The 16,659-nt window shown below is 34.9% G+C and overlaps 1 protein-coding gene across 6 annotated transcripts in view; it reads right to left on the minus strand.

Moving 5' to 3' along the window:
- Window positions 1–16,659, minus strand: part of ETV1 (ETS variant transcription factor 1) — an 87,579-nt gene that overhangs the window by 17,469 nt on the left and 53,451 nt on the right. For 5 of the 6 annotated variants that reach the window (XM_036894496.2, XM_036894495.2, XM_036894494.2 and 2 more), the window contains one exon: window positions 368–436. The exons of the other annotated variant lie outside the window; for it this stretch is intronic. In XM_036894496.2, coding sequence (XP_036750391.2) covers window positions 368–436 — 69 coding nt within the window. The remainder of the gene's footprint in view (window positions 1–367; window positions 437–16,659) is intronic. 6 annotated transcript variants of the gene reach the window in all.

Genomic DNA, 16,659 nt, shown 5'->3' on the forward strand with positions numbered 1-16,659 from the left:
GCTTTATTTCAAGTCAATAATTTAGGTCTATAAAGCAAAACTGAATATTCCTCAAAGATACATTTCAGTAGAAGGCAGTGAGGTGAGATAATCTATAAAGCACATGTTCCATTTCAAAAGTACATGATTGTTGGCAGAAAAGAACACAGAAATCCACTTTTAAGCTGTTTATATGCACATGACTCATGTTAACAACAATATAGCATGACCTGAACATCTTTCTTTTACTTTTGAAAGACACAAAGTTCTAAAATAATGGTTTAGGGAATATGAGTGACTTTTCCTATAAAACATAATGATTCATTAAGTGGGATGTCTGATGATTTTGACAGGTATTTACAAGGCATTTCAATAATGAAAAACTTAACTTCTGTTCTGCTGGGATGAGCCAGGAAGCCTTCTTGCCTCATATAAATGGAGTGGCAGCTAGGCACTTCTGCAAGAGGAAACGACACTGGTCAAACAGAATCTGCAGCTGAAAATGTGCCATTATCAATGGACAGAGTGCAGATTGAAAAGTAACAGGAACTGACATGAGTCTCTGTGAGGGGACCTTGTCAACACACAATTAACATTTTAGGCAAAGCCCACACAAGAAATGGCAGAATGAGAAGCATACCACGACAAACACTGATTCTCTGCAACATGTATGTGAATTCAAAGTTTGACCTGCATCAACCTTGCTAAAGATTTGCTCTAAGCACAACCCCGCATGAATGTGATGGTGTCCTTGAAAGAGTGCCATGAATTAAAATATGTTGCAGGACATCTGTGGCATAAATTTGCAACTCCCTTGGCATTCTGAGCACAGATCAACAGAAGAGTCGTAGTTTATTTCATGAGCACTGGATAGAAATTATTATGAAAACACAAAATTGCTACAACTCTTAAAATTTCTCCAGCCTTTCAAGTTATTGCCATTTCTCTTCAAGATAAAAAGCATGACTGGCTTTTCATTGCGTTAAGCACATAGGTTATACTCAAAACCAATGTGCCTATAAAAGAGAAATCCAACAATTTCATAGTAAACACTTATCACTGTAAGAATGAGGCCTTACTTATGTGACCAAGGTAACTCATCACTGAGAAAATGAACTTGGCTAATGGTTAAACTTGAGTCATGGTGATGGCAGTGTATTTAATATGGTTAGTAGCTTAAATAGGGAGAAAAGAAAAGAAATATGGATTAGGAGACAAAAGATTAAAATTCAAGTCCTTCATTTACTACTAACAAAGCTACATGACTTTACATAAGCTATTTTGTGTCTCAGTTTATATAAAATAAAGGATTGGATCAAACGTTATTATTATAGAAGTTCTTTTGAGTCTGAATATAGATGCTCACTCACATAACCAGAGGTTGAGTCAGGACGAAGCCAATGAAGTTTCAACTTCAGGACCCTCCACCATTTGGAAGAGTCTTTCACTTAATTTTGTATATGCAGTTTCATTTTCTTTTTCATTCAAAATTCCCCAAATTGTGTAAGTTTTAGGTCCCAAACCTAGGCCCAACACTGCATGTAGCATACATGTAGGTTTTAGAGGAATTTATAAATATATGTGACTAAGTTATTTCTACATGTCCCATATAATACTAAAGTTTTTTAAACAACATATACAAAAATCAATTTATAAAATACATAAAACAAGTGTGCCATTTAATATAAGAATATGTCCTCCTTTCCACCACTTGCACATGTCTTTTGAACAAGTAATAAAGAATACTTAAATGAACTGGAATCTGAAGACCCTAATTTCTTCTTAACTATCCATCTGTAGACTTTCTGTGCTATAACAGATAATTAGCACTTTATTTGGCCCAGATGTTATTCTTTCTTCATCTGGAATGTTCCATTTTTCAAATCCACCTAATTTTTTCAAAAACTGCTTGGTGATAAATATAAAACAAAATAGGATAATTTTTTTCCTTACAGAAAAAAAAATTGATCTTACATGGTTTTAGTCCAAAGCATCTTAATAGCAATCCACAATAGCAATAACATTTGAAGACATGTAGGAATCGTTAGCTTATAGTTGAGAACAATATCAAACTTATTATCAAACATTATACCACATCTACTTTATATAAAGTATCATACAGTATATAATTCTGACCCTACAAAAAGCAGAGTTAACTTAGTTTCTTGAGATCAGCTCTTTTAGAGTTGCAATGTAGTTGATCTCCTGGTATAATTACCAATCCTAAATAGTTACCAATCCATTTTATCCAAACTTTTTAGCCGATAGTGTTTCAAATCAGTTTTTAATGTTATTTTGATTTATTGCTAGGCATAATAAGTTTCCCCAAAGCAGCTGGGCCTAGAAGGGATAGTGTTAATGGCTGCAGTCAGCTCAGCAGCTGCTTAGAGGTAAGCATTTCGTTGTACCAATGTTGACACCCTGCCACAAAATACTTCTACTGACTGCTGCTCAGCTGGAGCCTGGCTGTGAAAACAGCTGGCTGGCTCTGGAGGCAGCTAGAGGAAAACATTCAGGCTAAACTCTAGTATACCTAAATGTGACTGAATGTAGTCTTTCCTCCCCAGAGGGAGAGAAAAACAGTAAGAGAGGAAATGCAAGCATTTATGAGAAACCCACTATTCAAAGTTGAAGGAACATCTTATAAAGGTGCTCTAACATAACACAAAGTTAAGTATAATCCTGGGAAACTAGATTTTTTACATCAAAAAAAGAATTTAATGGATAATTTCACTAACACTCTTGTAGCTATTGAATTGGCTGATTTGTTGTTCTTATACTAACTCTGTAATTTTCTTCATAAATTCTACATTAACCTATGGTAGTTAAAGTACACTGATTTAGAATTCATAACAAATGAATGACTTATGAGACGACTAACAGCAGAACCTCTATTACATTTCCAAAAAAGCACTGAAGAGCAATTTAGAAAAAAAAAAGACATAGGTGAGAATATGATTTCTATTTCCCCCATTTCTTAATACTATTTATTATACTCTAGAGTAAATAAAATTAACATCTAGCTCTTGAAATAAAGACACTTGGCTAGCACTGTTTAAATTCAGTTTATCTTTAAGATCAGTATCCTTTACACAATCCAGAAAAGCCTGAAAAAATATGGCTGAGGAGTTTATTCCCCTAAAGTAACTAAAGTCATGCTATCCTAAAGTGATATCAGTTAATTTATGACTATCAGAGTGGGTCAGACTCTAATCAAATTGTAGAAACATTTCCAAAGTGATTATTCAATCAAATGACTAACATGGTTAATTAGGAGCCATAAACATTGCTCTGAAGTTCATCAAAGTAATGACTTGCCCAGAAAAATTGCTGCTAATTAAATTGCCTGCTGCTTTCATTTCTACCTTATCTAATAAAAAATCTAACCAATGAAGTTTGGTATTACATTTTAACTTTTGCTAAATGCTCAACTAAGACCCAAACTAGCTCAGTGGTGACTTCAAAGGAAAGTGCTTTGTGGGAGGGAAGGGAAGCACTGAGTATGTGTCCACCTGTATTTTTTTCATGGAAACAAATCTACAAAATTCAGCCTCAGTAAAAAGCTGCAGTTCAACCTGGGCACAAATGTAAAACGACAGCATATTTACACTGTCCTTTTATGCATCCACAGGTTGTAATTTTAGGTTTGTAACTACAGCATCGTGATTACAAACATGTACCTGGTCGTCTAACAGACCTGGTTTTGAATCTCAGTTCTGATACTTTGTGGGAGTGTGATACTTTGTTAGTTACTTAACATCTCACACTCTCAACTTCCACATCTGCAAAATGGCAATAATAATAATAATGGTGTGGTTGTTTGGAGGACCAGATGGGGTAAGTTACAGGCAATATTTTACCCAGTATGTGGGAACACTGATTCATGTACATCACTTATTATTAATAACAGAACCTTTTTTAAGTGAACCTCACAAGTATTTAAACTGAGTGAACCACAGTACTTAAGAAACTACAAATAATGATATATTAAATTATTTTTATATCTTATTTTGCTGTTCTTAAATCACATATCTATTGAGAAGGTTGCTTTGTTCCCTGTTTAGTATGTTTATTCAGTAATATTCTTTACACATCTATTAATATATAATATTTAGTATATATTGATTTAAAGTTAATTATAAATTTATGACAAGGTTTAAGTGAGAATCTCCATTACATTTTCAAAATATTTGGAGGTACCACTTTTGAGCTTCTTTTTATATATAGTATTACCCTGACATTAGGTGCTAAATTACCTTTGTTTAAAAAGTTTAAATTCAATCTGTAAACTGAATTATGTAAATTTATGATGAAGGATTTTTTTTTTTGGAAACTTACAGATCAAATCGCTCTGCCACGTGACATTAGTACTGGGCCAAATCAGCTTGCAGAAACTAAACTGCCTATACTTTGTCAGAGATGAGTTCAGGTGATGAAACCTGAACTAATATGCTGCAAAAAAAATCAAAGCAGAAAACCACCATTGTCATTTTAATGCACTAGCCAAGATAGGGAAGTTAGGAATAGTGAACCTACACCCCAAACTCACAATCTGATGAGTTTTTACCTTCAGTAATACTGTTAAAATTCCCTTTAAATTAAACCAACTCAAAAGTTGGTTTCTGTCTCTTGACTGGCATTTTAAAGCTGTTTGGAAACATAATATTGATTTGGGAAGCTTTACAAAAGGTTTGACCACAAAGTACAGTTTTGAATTTGCACATACAGACTGCCAGGCACTACATGGATTTGCATATTTGCAGGCCAGCAGTACAAAATGAAGGTACCCCTCAGGGCATGGTTTTCCTGACAGATCAGACAGAAAATATGTGCCACAGCTGTCTGAGACATGCCTACAATTTGCTGAAATTGTTATCGACTAGTGTGCAAACCAGGAAATACTTCAGATTGTAAACTCAGAACAAGGGTGGAAAGCACCTCTCTTTCACTTGATGCTGCCAGTTAAATTCCTGTAACAGTAAACAGTGTGATAAGTACATTAAAACTCTGAGCCTCAGAGAGTAAATGAGAAGTCCCAGTAAAATAGGAGTAAGTTTGATGTCATATTTTAAGGTGATTTTGCTCTCATATGAGTGTGCAATGCACAGGTGGACTGACTGTGCATTTGACTTACTCCTTGAGGAGGCAACATGACAAAATCTAGTCCACCTAAACTAGGTATTATATACTGAAGATGGGTGGGAAACTTGGCGCATTGAATATCTACAGTGAAAATGTGTGTGTGGACATACATCTGAAGTTATCAGGTACTTGGTGAAAAACTTGTGTGTATGTGTGTTATTTCAGTGTATACATAGGAATTATAAAGCAAGTTTTTCAAAAAGTTATCTATTATCTAAAGGAATATTGAATTGTATGTACCAAGAGCTAATGACACCAATCTCATCCAAGAAAGATGAGCATTGTGACAAATCTTATCCAAGTTGTATCTATCCTAAACTTTGTACTCTACTGTTTTGTTTCTTTCTTCTCATTTCCTAGCAAACTCAAAGTTCAGTGTTTAGACTCCAAAGATTCTCTAGAATGCATAAATTACATGAGCTTTAAGAATGTATTTAAATGCAAATGCATTCACACATATCCTAGGGTAACATCCTTTCAACCTGCCTTTAAACTGGCCACATAAATAGACTTCGTGCAGCTAATCTAGAAAACTGGACTTCATAAAGTTTTCTGAAAATGATGTTAATGAAAATAATTTTTTTTACACCCATATGACCTATTATGAGCCAACCTAAAAGTAATTAACTTTAAAATTAAGCCCCAGTATTAGTATGCCCGAATTTACTTGAGAAATACAGCAAGTGTGATAGCCTAAAAATCAAGTTTTAGAAGACCTATTTGTTGTCAGTCACAAAAGCCCTATGTGACTATAACATTTCTCGCTGCTGAACCTCACGTAAAGAAAGCAAAAACGTTGAAGTTGGCTGAAACCTTAAGAAGGGAGTGATGAATTTAGTGTTACCTCATTCACACTTAGATGGGATCTTTCTCATTAGAACTTTTAGTAAACTGTGAATATAAATAACGTAAAATCTGCAAAAGTATCAGCTCAGATGTGCTGAATCTACTGAAGATAGACTTTGAGAACAGAAAGGGAACTAGGATCAGTGACTATATGTCTTGCACGGTGCTTGCAAAGCCTTAAAGAAAAAAAGTAACGCAGTTTGTTGCATTCAGTTGCAAAGACTATGTAACGTAAAATAACAGTGTAGAATTTTACCTAGGAAACAAACTTCTGCTGTAAGCATCTGGGTTTGGGGGAACAGTATCCCACACAAATAATGACCAGACTCAAACAGGATTACCTTTTGTGACCTAGTAGGCTCACAGTTTTACAAGCCTGTGAACTTTTTATTATGTTACAGTTAAAAATCAAGTTGAAGTGATAGAAAACATAAGCACAACTGTAACTCTATTTGTTAGATATTATTGTATGATGATAATCAGTGGAAGTTTAAAAGAAAGTATGAGAAAAGATGCCATCAGCTGCCAAAATAGTCCACCAAAAAAAATCTGAAAAGTTACAAGTTTTAACGTTGAGCTTCAACACTGGATTGTTTCCCTTCTGCAATTCACATGATTGGAAATAAACACATCATGGACTTGCTTTGTCCTCTCACTTTCATCTTTCCTTGGATCCCCACAATATTCAGATGATTTATTCTAGTTGCTTTTAACACGAATAACACCAGTAAAAAGCTCAGTGTGATTGTTTCACTATGTAACAGTGTAGTAGTACAGTATCTTATTGCCCTTGCACATTATGACTGTTTTAACATAAAAATTTCTTTTTTCTAATCCTCCAGACCCCAAAGGGTACATATTTGTAAATATTGGAAGTATAGCATCTTACTCAAAGACTAGCAGTCTTTGAGGAATCTCTAGAAGTCAAAATCAAATCAAATCAACAAATATCCTTTATTATTGCCTGGACCCCTAAACCTATATTAGGAACTTCACAAACTAATCATATTTAATCCCTGCAGAAACACAAAGGTATGGGAATTATTTGCCCCTTTTTATAAATGAGGAAATCGAGGACAAAAAAGGTAAGAGAGCATGCTTAATATGGCTTAAATAATAAATATCAGGCTTGGATTCAGCATATTTCCAGTGTCATACAAAGTGGGTGGTTTTGTTTTTTAATGCTAAGAATAACAAAAACATGTGGAGGAAGCAGTGAACTGTCAGGGCCCACACACTGAAAACAAGGGTCACCAGGATGGAGTTTTCCAAATTTTCTAAATTTAAGAGAATAGTAAATAAATTACAATGACACATGCTTGCCATTCTTTTTGTTCTGTTCTGTTTTCCTCATCTATCTTTGAAATTCTACCCTTATAAAATGTTCCAGACTGTATTAGCAACAGTTAACTACTAGAAAATACATACACACACGATAAAAATATAATATTCATCTATCTAATCTGACAGAAATTCTTTGAAAAGGTTTCAATTAAGTTACTCACATACTAGGTAAAAATATTTTATGAGGTAAAAAGTCTCCCTATTCCTCCAAGCTACTAAACAGGTAACTCAATCCCATCTAAAACTCCTTTAAGTTTAAAAAAAAATTCTGTAGCAATAGTTTCAACCTAAAAATATATCCTCAAATATATACTTTTACAAATATTTATCTTCTCTCTCTTGATCACATTCATGATACACACACACATATGTAGAGATCCAAATATGAATCATTAAACTGTCCCATTTAATTTCAAATCTTAGTCGCACATATAAGAACAGTTGTATGTTCATTCAGTGCATCTACTCACTACATAAGCAGTTCTGAGCCTCAGCATCCAGGTTGTTTTCTTTAAAAAGAAACTAAAAGTCCCACATTAAAAAAGCATGCTCTACTCTAATTCCCTTTTTTCCTGCTAGTACAACTCAAGCAGATTATCCCTCCCTTCCCCCTTTCCTGCCTGTAAAATCCGAGTTAGACAAACACTGTGTGTCTGAAATGACATATTTGAATGGAATTCAGATCCACCAGTTCCTGTTTATGTTTCTGATTTGAGAATGTTGTCTTCTCATTCACTATACATCAGGAGCACTGCAAGGCCATAAATAGTGTTGGGTTACATGCAGGCAGGACCAATGAGCGTTAATCATTACTTCCAGTCAACTGGCAAAAGCAGCAGCTGATGGAACACTACATCCTTCAGCTCTGTATAAATGGACATTCCGGAGAGTTAAGAGCGTGTATGTGCGTGTGTGTGTTTCCTTTCAGTCTCCATTTTATGAATGAAACTCCAGGCTCTATAGAGTCCATTCATGTAAGAAAAATGCTTAGAGGGCTCTGCCCCTAGGGATCAATCAGTCATGGGTAACACTGATATGATTGGTTTAAGACAGCCTTCAGCCTTCCATTACTGACATAAAATGCAGTCCCTGTCCATTTGACCTGTGTTAATGCATAAAGAGTAAATCCAGACAGTAGTCTCAATTCTCAAATCAAATCACTAGCCAATGCCACTTACTGTAACTGTAGATTTAGAGCATATTTAAGTATTTCTTAGAAAAACGGATATAGTAGACCAGAGTACTGTTTTGGGAGATTTGCTATTTTAACTCAGATATGAATGAGGAAAACCCATAAGAGATATGCTAAGCAATAAAAAGCAAAGTAATATTGTGAGGCTACTCTATGACCTCTATTATAATAACAAGATCAATTAGGAAGATATCACCATCACTTTTCACAATTGAAGCACCTAAAAATCAGAGATAAAGTGATCTACTAGTCCACAGATCACGGCTGAGTCAGAGAAAATTACCTTTGGATGTTAGAGAAATAGATAAGATGTTAACATTTTCTGAAGATCAATACCTCATTCCTTTAAATTCCTAAGTGATTCTCCACTTGAATTTCTTAAAGCAATAGTTTTCAAAGTTAAGAGGGAAAAAAATGAGCTGCAAAAAAAATAATCTAAAAAAAAAAAAAACAGTTCAGGAGAAAATGTGATCACAAGCAAATGATGCTCAGTGATGGAACTGGGCCAAGACTTAAACTTTGGGACTGTTAATATCAGGTACAAAAAACCAAAGTTGATAGAACCATAATCATCACTGCACTGGATGGAAATTACTAAAGATGGTAATGCTTGAAAATATCTGACGTTTTTAGGAGGAAAACTATTGATGAGTAATTATGGGAAAGATTTGTGAAAAGTCAGTTTTATACCAAACACCACTACACAGATAATAGGTTTTATCAGCCATCTGTAACTCAGTCCTTGACTCCACAGAGGACAGAACACCTCTCTCTTCCAGTGACCTGAGGCCATCTGGGAACACAGTTGCAGTCAACAGTCCCCTGTATATATCTCTAAACAGTTTTTTGTGGGAACTTTACCATGCCTGTAGAAGGCATGAGGAGAAACAGGAGAATCTGGTCTCCAGTTTTTAACCTGTGAAGGACTGCCTACCAAAGTGTTATGACAATTTAGTATTAATCTTTATAAGTTTATAATATCTGACAAATAATGTAAAGATCAATAAAGTTACAACCATATTTTGGAATGCAAATTGAAACACGACCCAGCCATATTCATATCTGATAAGGAATCCTATAATCTACAATCCAAAGAAAATACGAACAGCAAGATCACCAAAAAGTGAATATACACTGGATTCCTATCTGATAAGGATTCCTATCTGATAAGGAATCCTATAATCTACAATCCAAAGAAAATACAAACAGCAAGATCACCAAAAAGTGAATATACACTGGATTACTAATTTCTAAATTAACATTCTTTTTTCAAGCCTTTAAAAAAAATTGAGTTATTCTTTTGGAGTTACTTTTTAAGGTGGTTCAAAGTATGTAAATAAAAATGCTGAAATGAATATTTTCAAATATAGTATTTCCTATTTTTAAAAATTAGAAATATAATTATTGATCACAGGGCTTTCCTTCCACTTTGGAAATGAAGAAGTCTGCTATTTTATGGCAGGCCTGGATGTTCAAATTAAGTATCAGCAGCCTTTTACTTCCACTCCCTTTGTTCTATCCTACTTTAATTAGCATTTTTAACAGTTTCCTTTTATAATCACTGCATTCCTTGCGTTTCTTGAACATTATTTTTGGTTGTTTACTCATGTGTCACTCAATTGTTAATAAGAGATGTAAAGAAATGTATTAGAAAATATATATGAGGTCAATTTCCCCAAAATGTGTGTCTCCTTTTGTAAATAATACATCATTTTAAAAAATAATATACACCAGTGACAGAATTACTGAGATTATTACTATAGTAATCGCAGTAAAAGTCATAATAGTAGTTTAGAGATAAACTACTAGGTGATTTTAGCCTTCTGAAATTTTTTTTTATTTTTTAATTTCAGTGCAAGTTAGGCCATTTGGTTGAGGCCCTAGCAAATCATCTCCAAACACATGAAACACTATTTTTATTTCTATTTCTATATGGCTGCAGAAAATAATTATGTTTTCCATTATCCACCCATTTCATCCTATAACTCAACTTCAAACCATATTATAAACTGAGCAAGAGGAAGCCCAAGCAATGCTTGCTAGGAGCAGCATGAGGAATTACTTCACTACTTTCCTATGATTTCGTTAAGGTAAGTACCCACCAACACCGCAAAAATAAAACAGGAATACAGTTATAACATAAAAATCTTCCTCTCTTGCCATTTCAGAGAGCCAAGAGCATTTAACTCTCCTGAATGAAGTCCAGCATGGGTCTAAGAGAGTCCAGATATATTTGTCAGCTCTGACAGAAAGAAGTTAAACAGATTCCTAGTTTTAAAACATTTAACATGAGATAAATATTTTTTCCGGTATTTATCTCATCATTTCTCTGACTACCTGTAATTTTTCTACATGTTAATAAGGAGACAGAATCATTCTGTAAATTTAAAGGTTTGTCTATTGGCCATCAATATCCTAAGGTGATTAAGAAGTATATGGGGAACTTAAGAGAAGTCAAGGGTGAAGAATGAATGGATTTAAAAATAGTGGATGGAAAAAGTCCATCTTATTCTTCCAAATGTCAGCTTTCCTTATATATGTTTTCATATACTGCAGTCCTTCATAAGCTTCCTGTTGAAAACTGGGCTCAGCTGACAAAAGTTTGAAAATGACTGTTCTAGTTATATTTTAAGCCATCAAGCTATCAAGATTTTAATGAAGAAAGAGTGAAGCCCAGTAAGAAGGTTCAAACTCAAAGTTCATATAATCAAAGAATTTGAGAGCTGGATGGGCTGTAAATTTGCTACTTTTCCTTCTAATTATTATTCAGTCTTTCCCAGAAGAACTATTAGGAAAAGTCACTTTGTTGACATTTTCAACTCTTGACAATGCTTATGGTATTATATATTTTAAAAGGAAATAAAATGCATTTATTTTTTAGATAATTAGAATAGAATTTGGGACCATCTAATGTGAAATGTAAAGCACACCTTAGCTCTTAATGCAAATGTTTTTATTGCCCTGCATCATGCAGTTTTTTAAACCCCAGAAAAATACTTCGTCCACAAATCAGAGAAAAGTGTCAATAATATATATAATAAATTGTCGATTAAAGTACTTTAATTTGGACAATTGTATAGAGAGACTGTGAACTGTGCACTAAACTAAGAAAACCTAGTTCTAGATTTGGCTGCTTCACAAAATCTCTGCGAAACTGATGGTAAGTTAACTTGGAAGACCTTGGACATTTTGTCCACACAACTGGGACATGGAGAAGAAATATGAACCAGGTGCTCTCTAAGAGCTTTCATGAGCTTAAAAGGTTCTATGAAACAACTTTTTATGCCAATTTCCCAATTTAAAATAGTGCTAACAGCACTGCCATCATGTAAATGTAACATGCCTCCACAATGAAAGAAGGTCTCATCAGTACCAGCAGGAGTGGCCCCAAAAAACATCCTTAAAGAATGCAAACACATGTTCTGCAGGCCTACACTACTTCTACTTCCTCCTCTCCTAAAGCTCAAGGTACTCACCTTCCCCATTTTACTTATTTCAGTAACCTTCTTCAAGGTCCTGAAAGTTCTTTTCCCCTCTGCAAGCCCAACTCTTCAATTAAACTGCTCCCCCACATGGCACCCAGGTACCTTTACAACTTATTAGAGTAACAGGATAGGCCCTGAGGGCCAGAAGCACCTTCTTAATGCATTATCCCTTCAGTCACTCCTAGGCTAAGGTTTTTAATATGCCCTAAAGAGCAAAGGAACACATCACCAATGGTGGGGCTGCAGGCCCTGGGTGGGGAACAGTCTGAAGCTCACCAAGTAGCATATGAATTTCCTCCAACCTCGCAGGCAGTCCTGGATGCAACAGAAAGGCAGTTGGGTTTGCCCCATGTGAGGCTATAGTATCATCCTTTCCTCAGCATTCTTTTCACCTACAGGACTGATGTGATTAATCTGGACACTTATTCTTCAACTCCAAATGAGTTGATATTTTAAAATATAATATTTATTCTGTCTGATTAGGAAAGTGGTACATAAGCATTGTTAAACTACAAAGCATTTTATGACAAAACTGAAATTGCCTGTAACATCACCACCCATATATATAACTGAAGTATTTCTATAACTGGATCTTATTTTGCATGTCATGTTTTACATACATACATACATATATATGTGTATATGTATATATATATATATTTTACTCAATAGACACATTTCATTAAATATTTTTTTAAACCCTGAATTCTAATGGCTGTATAATACTTCATAGCTTAGTTTACTATTCAATTATTATATATTTATATTTCCCTCTTTCTCTCATTCATCAGGCATCTCTCATCCCTTAAGATAATTTCCCTGAGAGTGAAGTTACTTAATCAAAATGTACGATCATTTTGTGCTGATATTTTCTTGAGTCAAACTGTACTTTCATGAATTCACCACCCCCTAAAAATACTACCTAAGCTATCAGAAAAAGACCAATCAACTAACATATACAACTCTAACAAAATACTGTAATGAATATCTAAAATATTTGCCTCATTGGGCATTCTGAACCTGCAAAACCTCATATGTGAGCAAGAAAATGCGGAAATAACCATGACCCCATAGCCATGCACCATTGCATAAGGCAGTCCAAAATGACTGCGTTTTCAATCTTTTTTATGGAGCCACTTGGCCATAGGGACAAGACAGAGAAAATCATCTTAGATTCAGGAAAAACCAACCACCAGCACCACCAACAAAAAACTGTGTTTGGCTTTGTGCAGTACTATTAGTCTTGAGAAGGAAAACAACAGAAATGATTGGACTGTTTAGAACTTTGTCATAACATAATCATGATCGCACTATACTGGTTCACCAAATTAACCCTAAATATCATTTTCATAATCTCCTGTGTCTTCTGATCCAATTTTTTTTCTCTTCTCCCGAATAAAAATCTCTACTCTACTAACATAATATTTTCCTTTTTTTTTTAGCTTAAATACTCAGCAGTTGAAATTGCATTCCTGTAATTATAATTATAACTAATAGACCTTCCATTTCCCATGTCATAATTAATGTCAGGCTTTATTAGAGCATAATCATGCTGCCTTTTCACTTACAAAGCTGCTTTTATTTTCACAACATTTATGTTATACTGAATTAAGCAATAAAGATTTCTAGAGCCCTTCTGAAAGGACAACCTTTGGATCAAAGATGCTCAGAAAACTGACTATAAAACATTTTTTGTATTGTTTTTAAATCACATAAAATATTTTCTAATGTGTTATTTGTTCAACATCAGTAAATGAACCAAGAAATCAATGATTCAGTAATAAATACCTTAGATTTTCTTAAAAGGTTATTTAAAGTGCTCTCAACAAGGATAAGTGAATTAATAACAAAATATCTGGAGATCATACTTGTTGATGGCAGTGTATGACACAAACAGACACGTCAGCTTAACTGCAGCAATTTGGTGGCTAGCAAAATACATTTTGATACTCACAGATTAATTTTTCATAGACCCTGGTTACATACACTATTACTACAGTTCTTTTAGACCACATCCAAAAGATACAACTTTACTATTTAACTCCTCAAGCAGAACAGAACTGTGTCCTATTGGCACTATTGAAATTAGAATTCAAAGGTGTTACACATCTTTCACAATCTGAAATATAATTTGGAGAAGAGAAAATCACATAAATTAATAGCTCTCAAACGCTAAACAGGTATTCTAAAGTTACTTGCGAGGTATACGGTACACTTACAAAAGAGATGCCATGTCTTTACAACAGGACACTGGACTGTTATGGACTGAACTGATTGTGTCCCACAAAATACACTGTTGAAACTCTAATGCCAGTGTGATGGTATTTGGAGGTGGGGCATGAGAGAGGTCATTAGGGTTAGATGAGGTCGTGAGGATGGGGCCCCAATGGCGGGATTAGTGTCCTTGTAAGTAGAAGAGAGGCCAGAGCTAGCATACTCTCTCTCAGACACGAGGACACAGTGAGTAAGAAAGTGGCCCTCTTCAAGCCAGGAAGAGGGCCCTCACTGGGAACTGAGTCTGCTGGCATCTTATCTTGGACTTACTTTCCAGCCTGCAGAACTGTGAGAAATAAATATCTGCTGTTTAAGCTTCCAATCAGTGGTGTTTTATTAAAGCAGCCTGAGCTAAGACTTAGACTATGCTTTTTAGGTTTTAAGTGACTGAATCTGTGCTGTTGAGAGTCAGACAGTGACTGACTCTGAAGTTCATATTATACATGGCCCACAAACAATGTAATTAAATCTTACAGCATGAGCTCCTATATTTTTGCCTTCCTTGGATTATTTAAATCTTTCTTGTTTGGGTCACATCTTCTCAAGAAAAGTTATACATCCTCAACCCGATGTTAACATATACTTTTATATATAATATAAATATGAGAATTTTTAATAACTAATATTATATATAAAACATATATAACAAATATATACATACAGAATATATACACAGAACAAATCACAAAACAATTTCAGTTAATCTTGTAGTTAAAATATTAAAAAACATTTCTAGAATACGTGAACTTTTTAAATGTGATGTCCTTTAAGTCATTTTAAACCAATTATTTGGGCTATTTTCTACGATTCCCTGTAAAGTTTCTTGAAAGCATGGTGAATTTTAAAAGCAAAATGTGGTTTTGTGAATAAGAATAACATCAGTTAACAGAATTTGAGATTTACAGAGAAAATCGAACCCAATCTATAATAATGCCCACTGTACTATAGGATTCTTAATTATGGATGTATATTATGGACAAGTATAGAAGATTATAAACTGAAACTACTACGGTAGAGTTTAGGATAGTTTCCAAATTACAGAGCCTGAGGCAGGAACTCAAATAAAGGCCGTCATACCATATGTTTAAATTTTTGAAATTATAAGCCAGTCAACAAACTGATAAAGAAATACATTCTCTCCTCCCATTCCTTGGAAATATACTATCATAACCTGGAAAACTAGGTCAAAAATCTAGAATTTGAGAAAATCTCTAAGATTAACACAGGAACTGGAGGGTGTGGAGATAGCTTCCAGTCTTCAGACCCCAACCCACTCCTCTTCCTACCTCTCTTCCTGTCATTGAGCACACAACCCCACACTGTGCCACACCACAGGGTCTTGTCTGCAAGCATGTGGGCACGTCCAAGCTCCATTCTCATTCCCGCAAACAGCTGCCCTATGGCAACGTCCTTGGGCTTAGGGGTACACACAGGAGCAGTCTGCTCTGTCTTAAGAAAACTGGGCCTGGGATGAACCTGCTCAGGCCCTAGAAACGAACTCGGGACATGCTGGGGATTCATGGACCCGGGTAGCTGGTGTACTTTCTAGAAGTGGAGGTATGGGCTCTGAATGGGCAATTCCTCTTAGTCTTTTGAACTTCTTCCCCAGTGACGAAAGGTGGACAGAGGGACCTTATCTGTTGCAGGGCTCCCTTTTGCAGAGCTTTAAGGGAAGCTCATAATAAAGCTGGTAATTTTATGCAAGTTGGAAACTAAGACCTAGAGACAATTTTATTTCTTAAGTAGAACTGATGGAAAAACATAGAGAAGCAATAGTTTCTTCATAAAGTATAATTTTGCATGCAAACAAAAGGAAATTACATTGTTTTCAAATACTGCCAAGCCTACAACCATCTACTGACCACAGTGACAATAATGATATTTTACAGGTATATAGCATTTTTCTTGTAAGCATTAGTTTTCACAGTTTTTTTTCGAAATTGCTGAGATGTCTGAAAAGCACTTGTCCCAACTTTGAGATTATAACAGGAGACACTGAGCACTGATGAGGTAACTCTTCCAAGTCTTAAGCTCAAATATGGCAAAGGTGGTGGTAACATTTGCAATAGATTTAAGTGCTCCTTACTTTCAGGGAACTCCCTTCTCCATCTTGATATAATATTTGTAAAGCCTTTATGGCTCAGTGAGACTAATGCTAAGCTCTATGAATAAACCATAAATCTGTATTTTTTCTACTCCTCTCCTAATATGTAAGAATCCTTACTTCTGGACCCTTGGAACATTGCCACCAATAAAGGAAACAAACAAACAGTTATAAGTGGTAAGTGACTCAGTACAGAAGAATATTACTTTCTATAAACATTGTTATTAAATAGTGCTACAGTAGCAAAATGGAAAGAGAGCCCAGAATCAAGAAAATAATTACAATGTTACTCC

Source organism: Manis pentadactyla, chromosome 7 (assembly GCF_030020395.1).
Source record: "Manis pentadactyla isolate mManPen7 chromosome 7, mManPen7.hap1, whole genome shotgun sequence".
Taxonomy (NCBI): Eukaryota; Metazoa; Chordata; class Mammalia; order Pholidota; family Manidae; genus Manis; species Manis pentadactyla.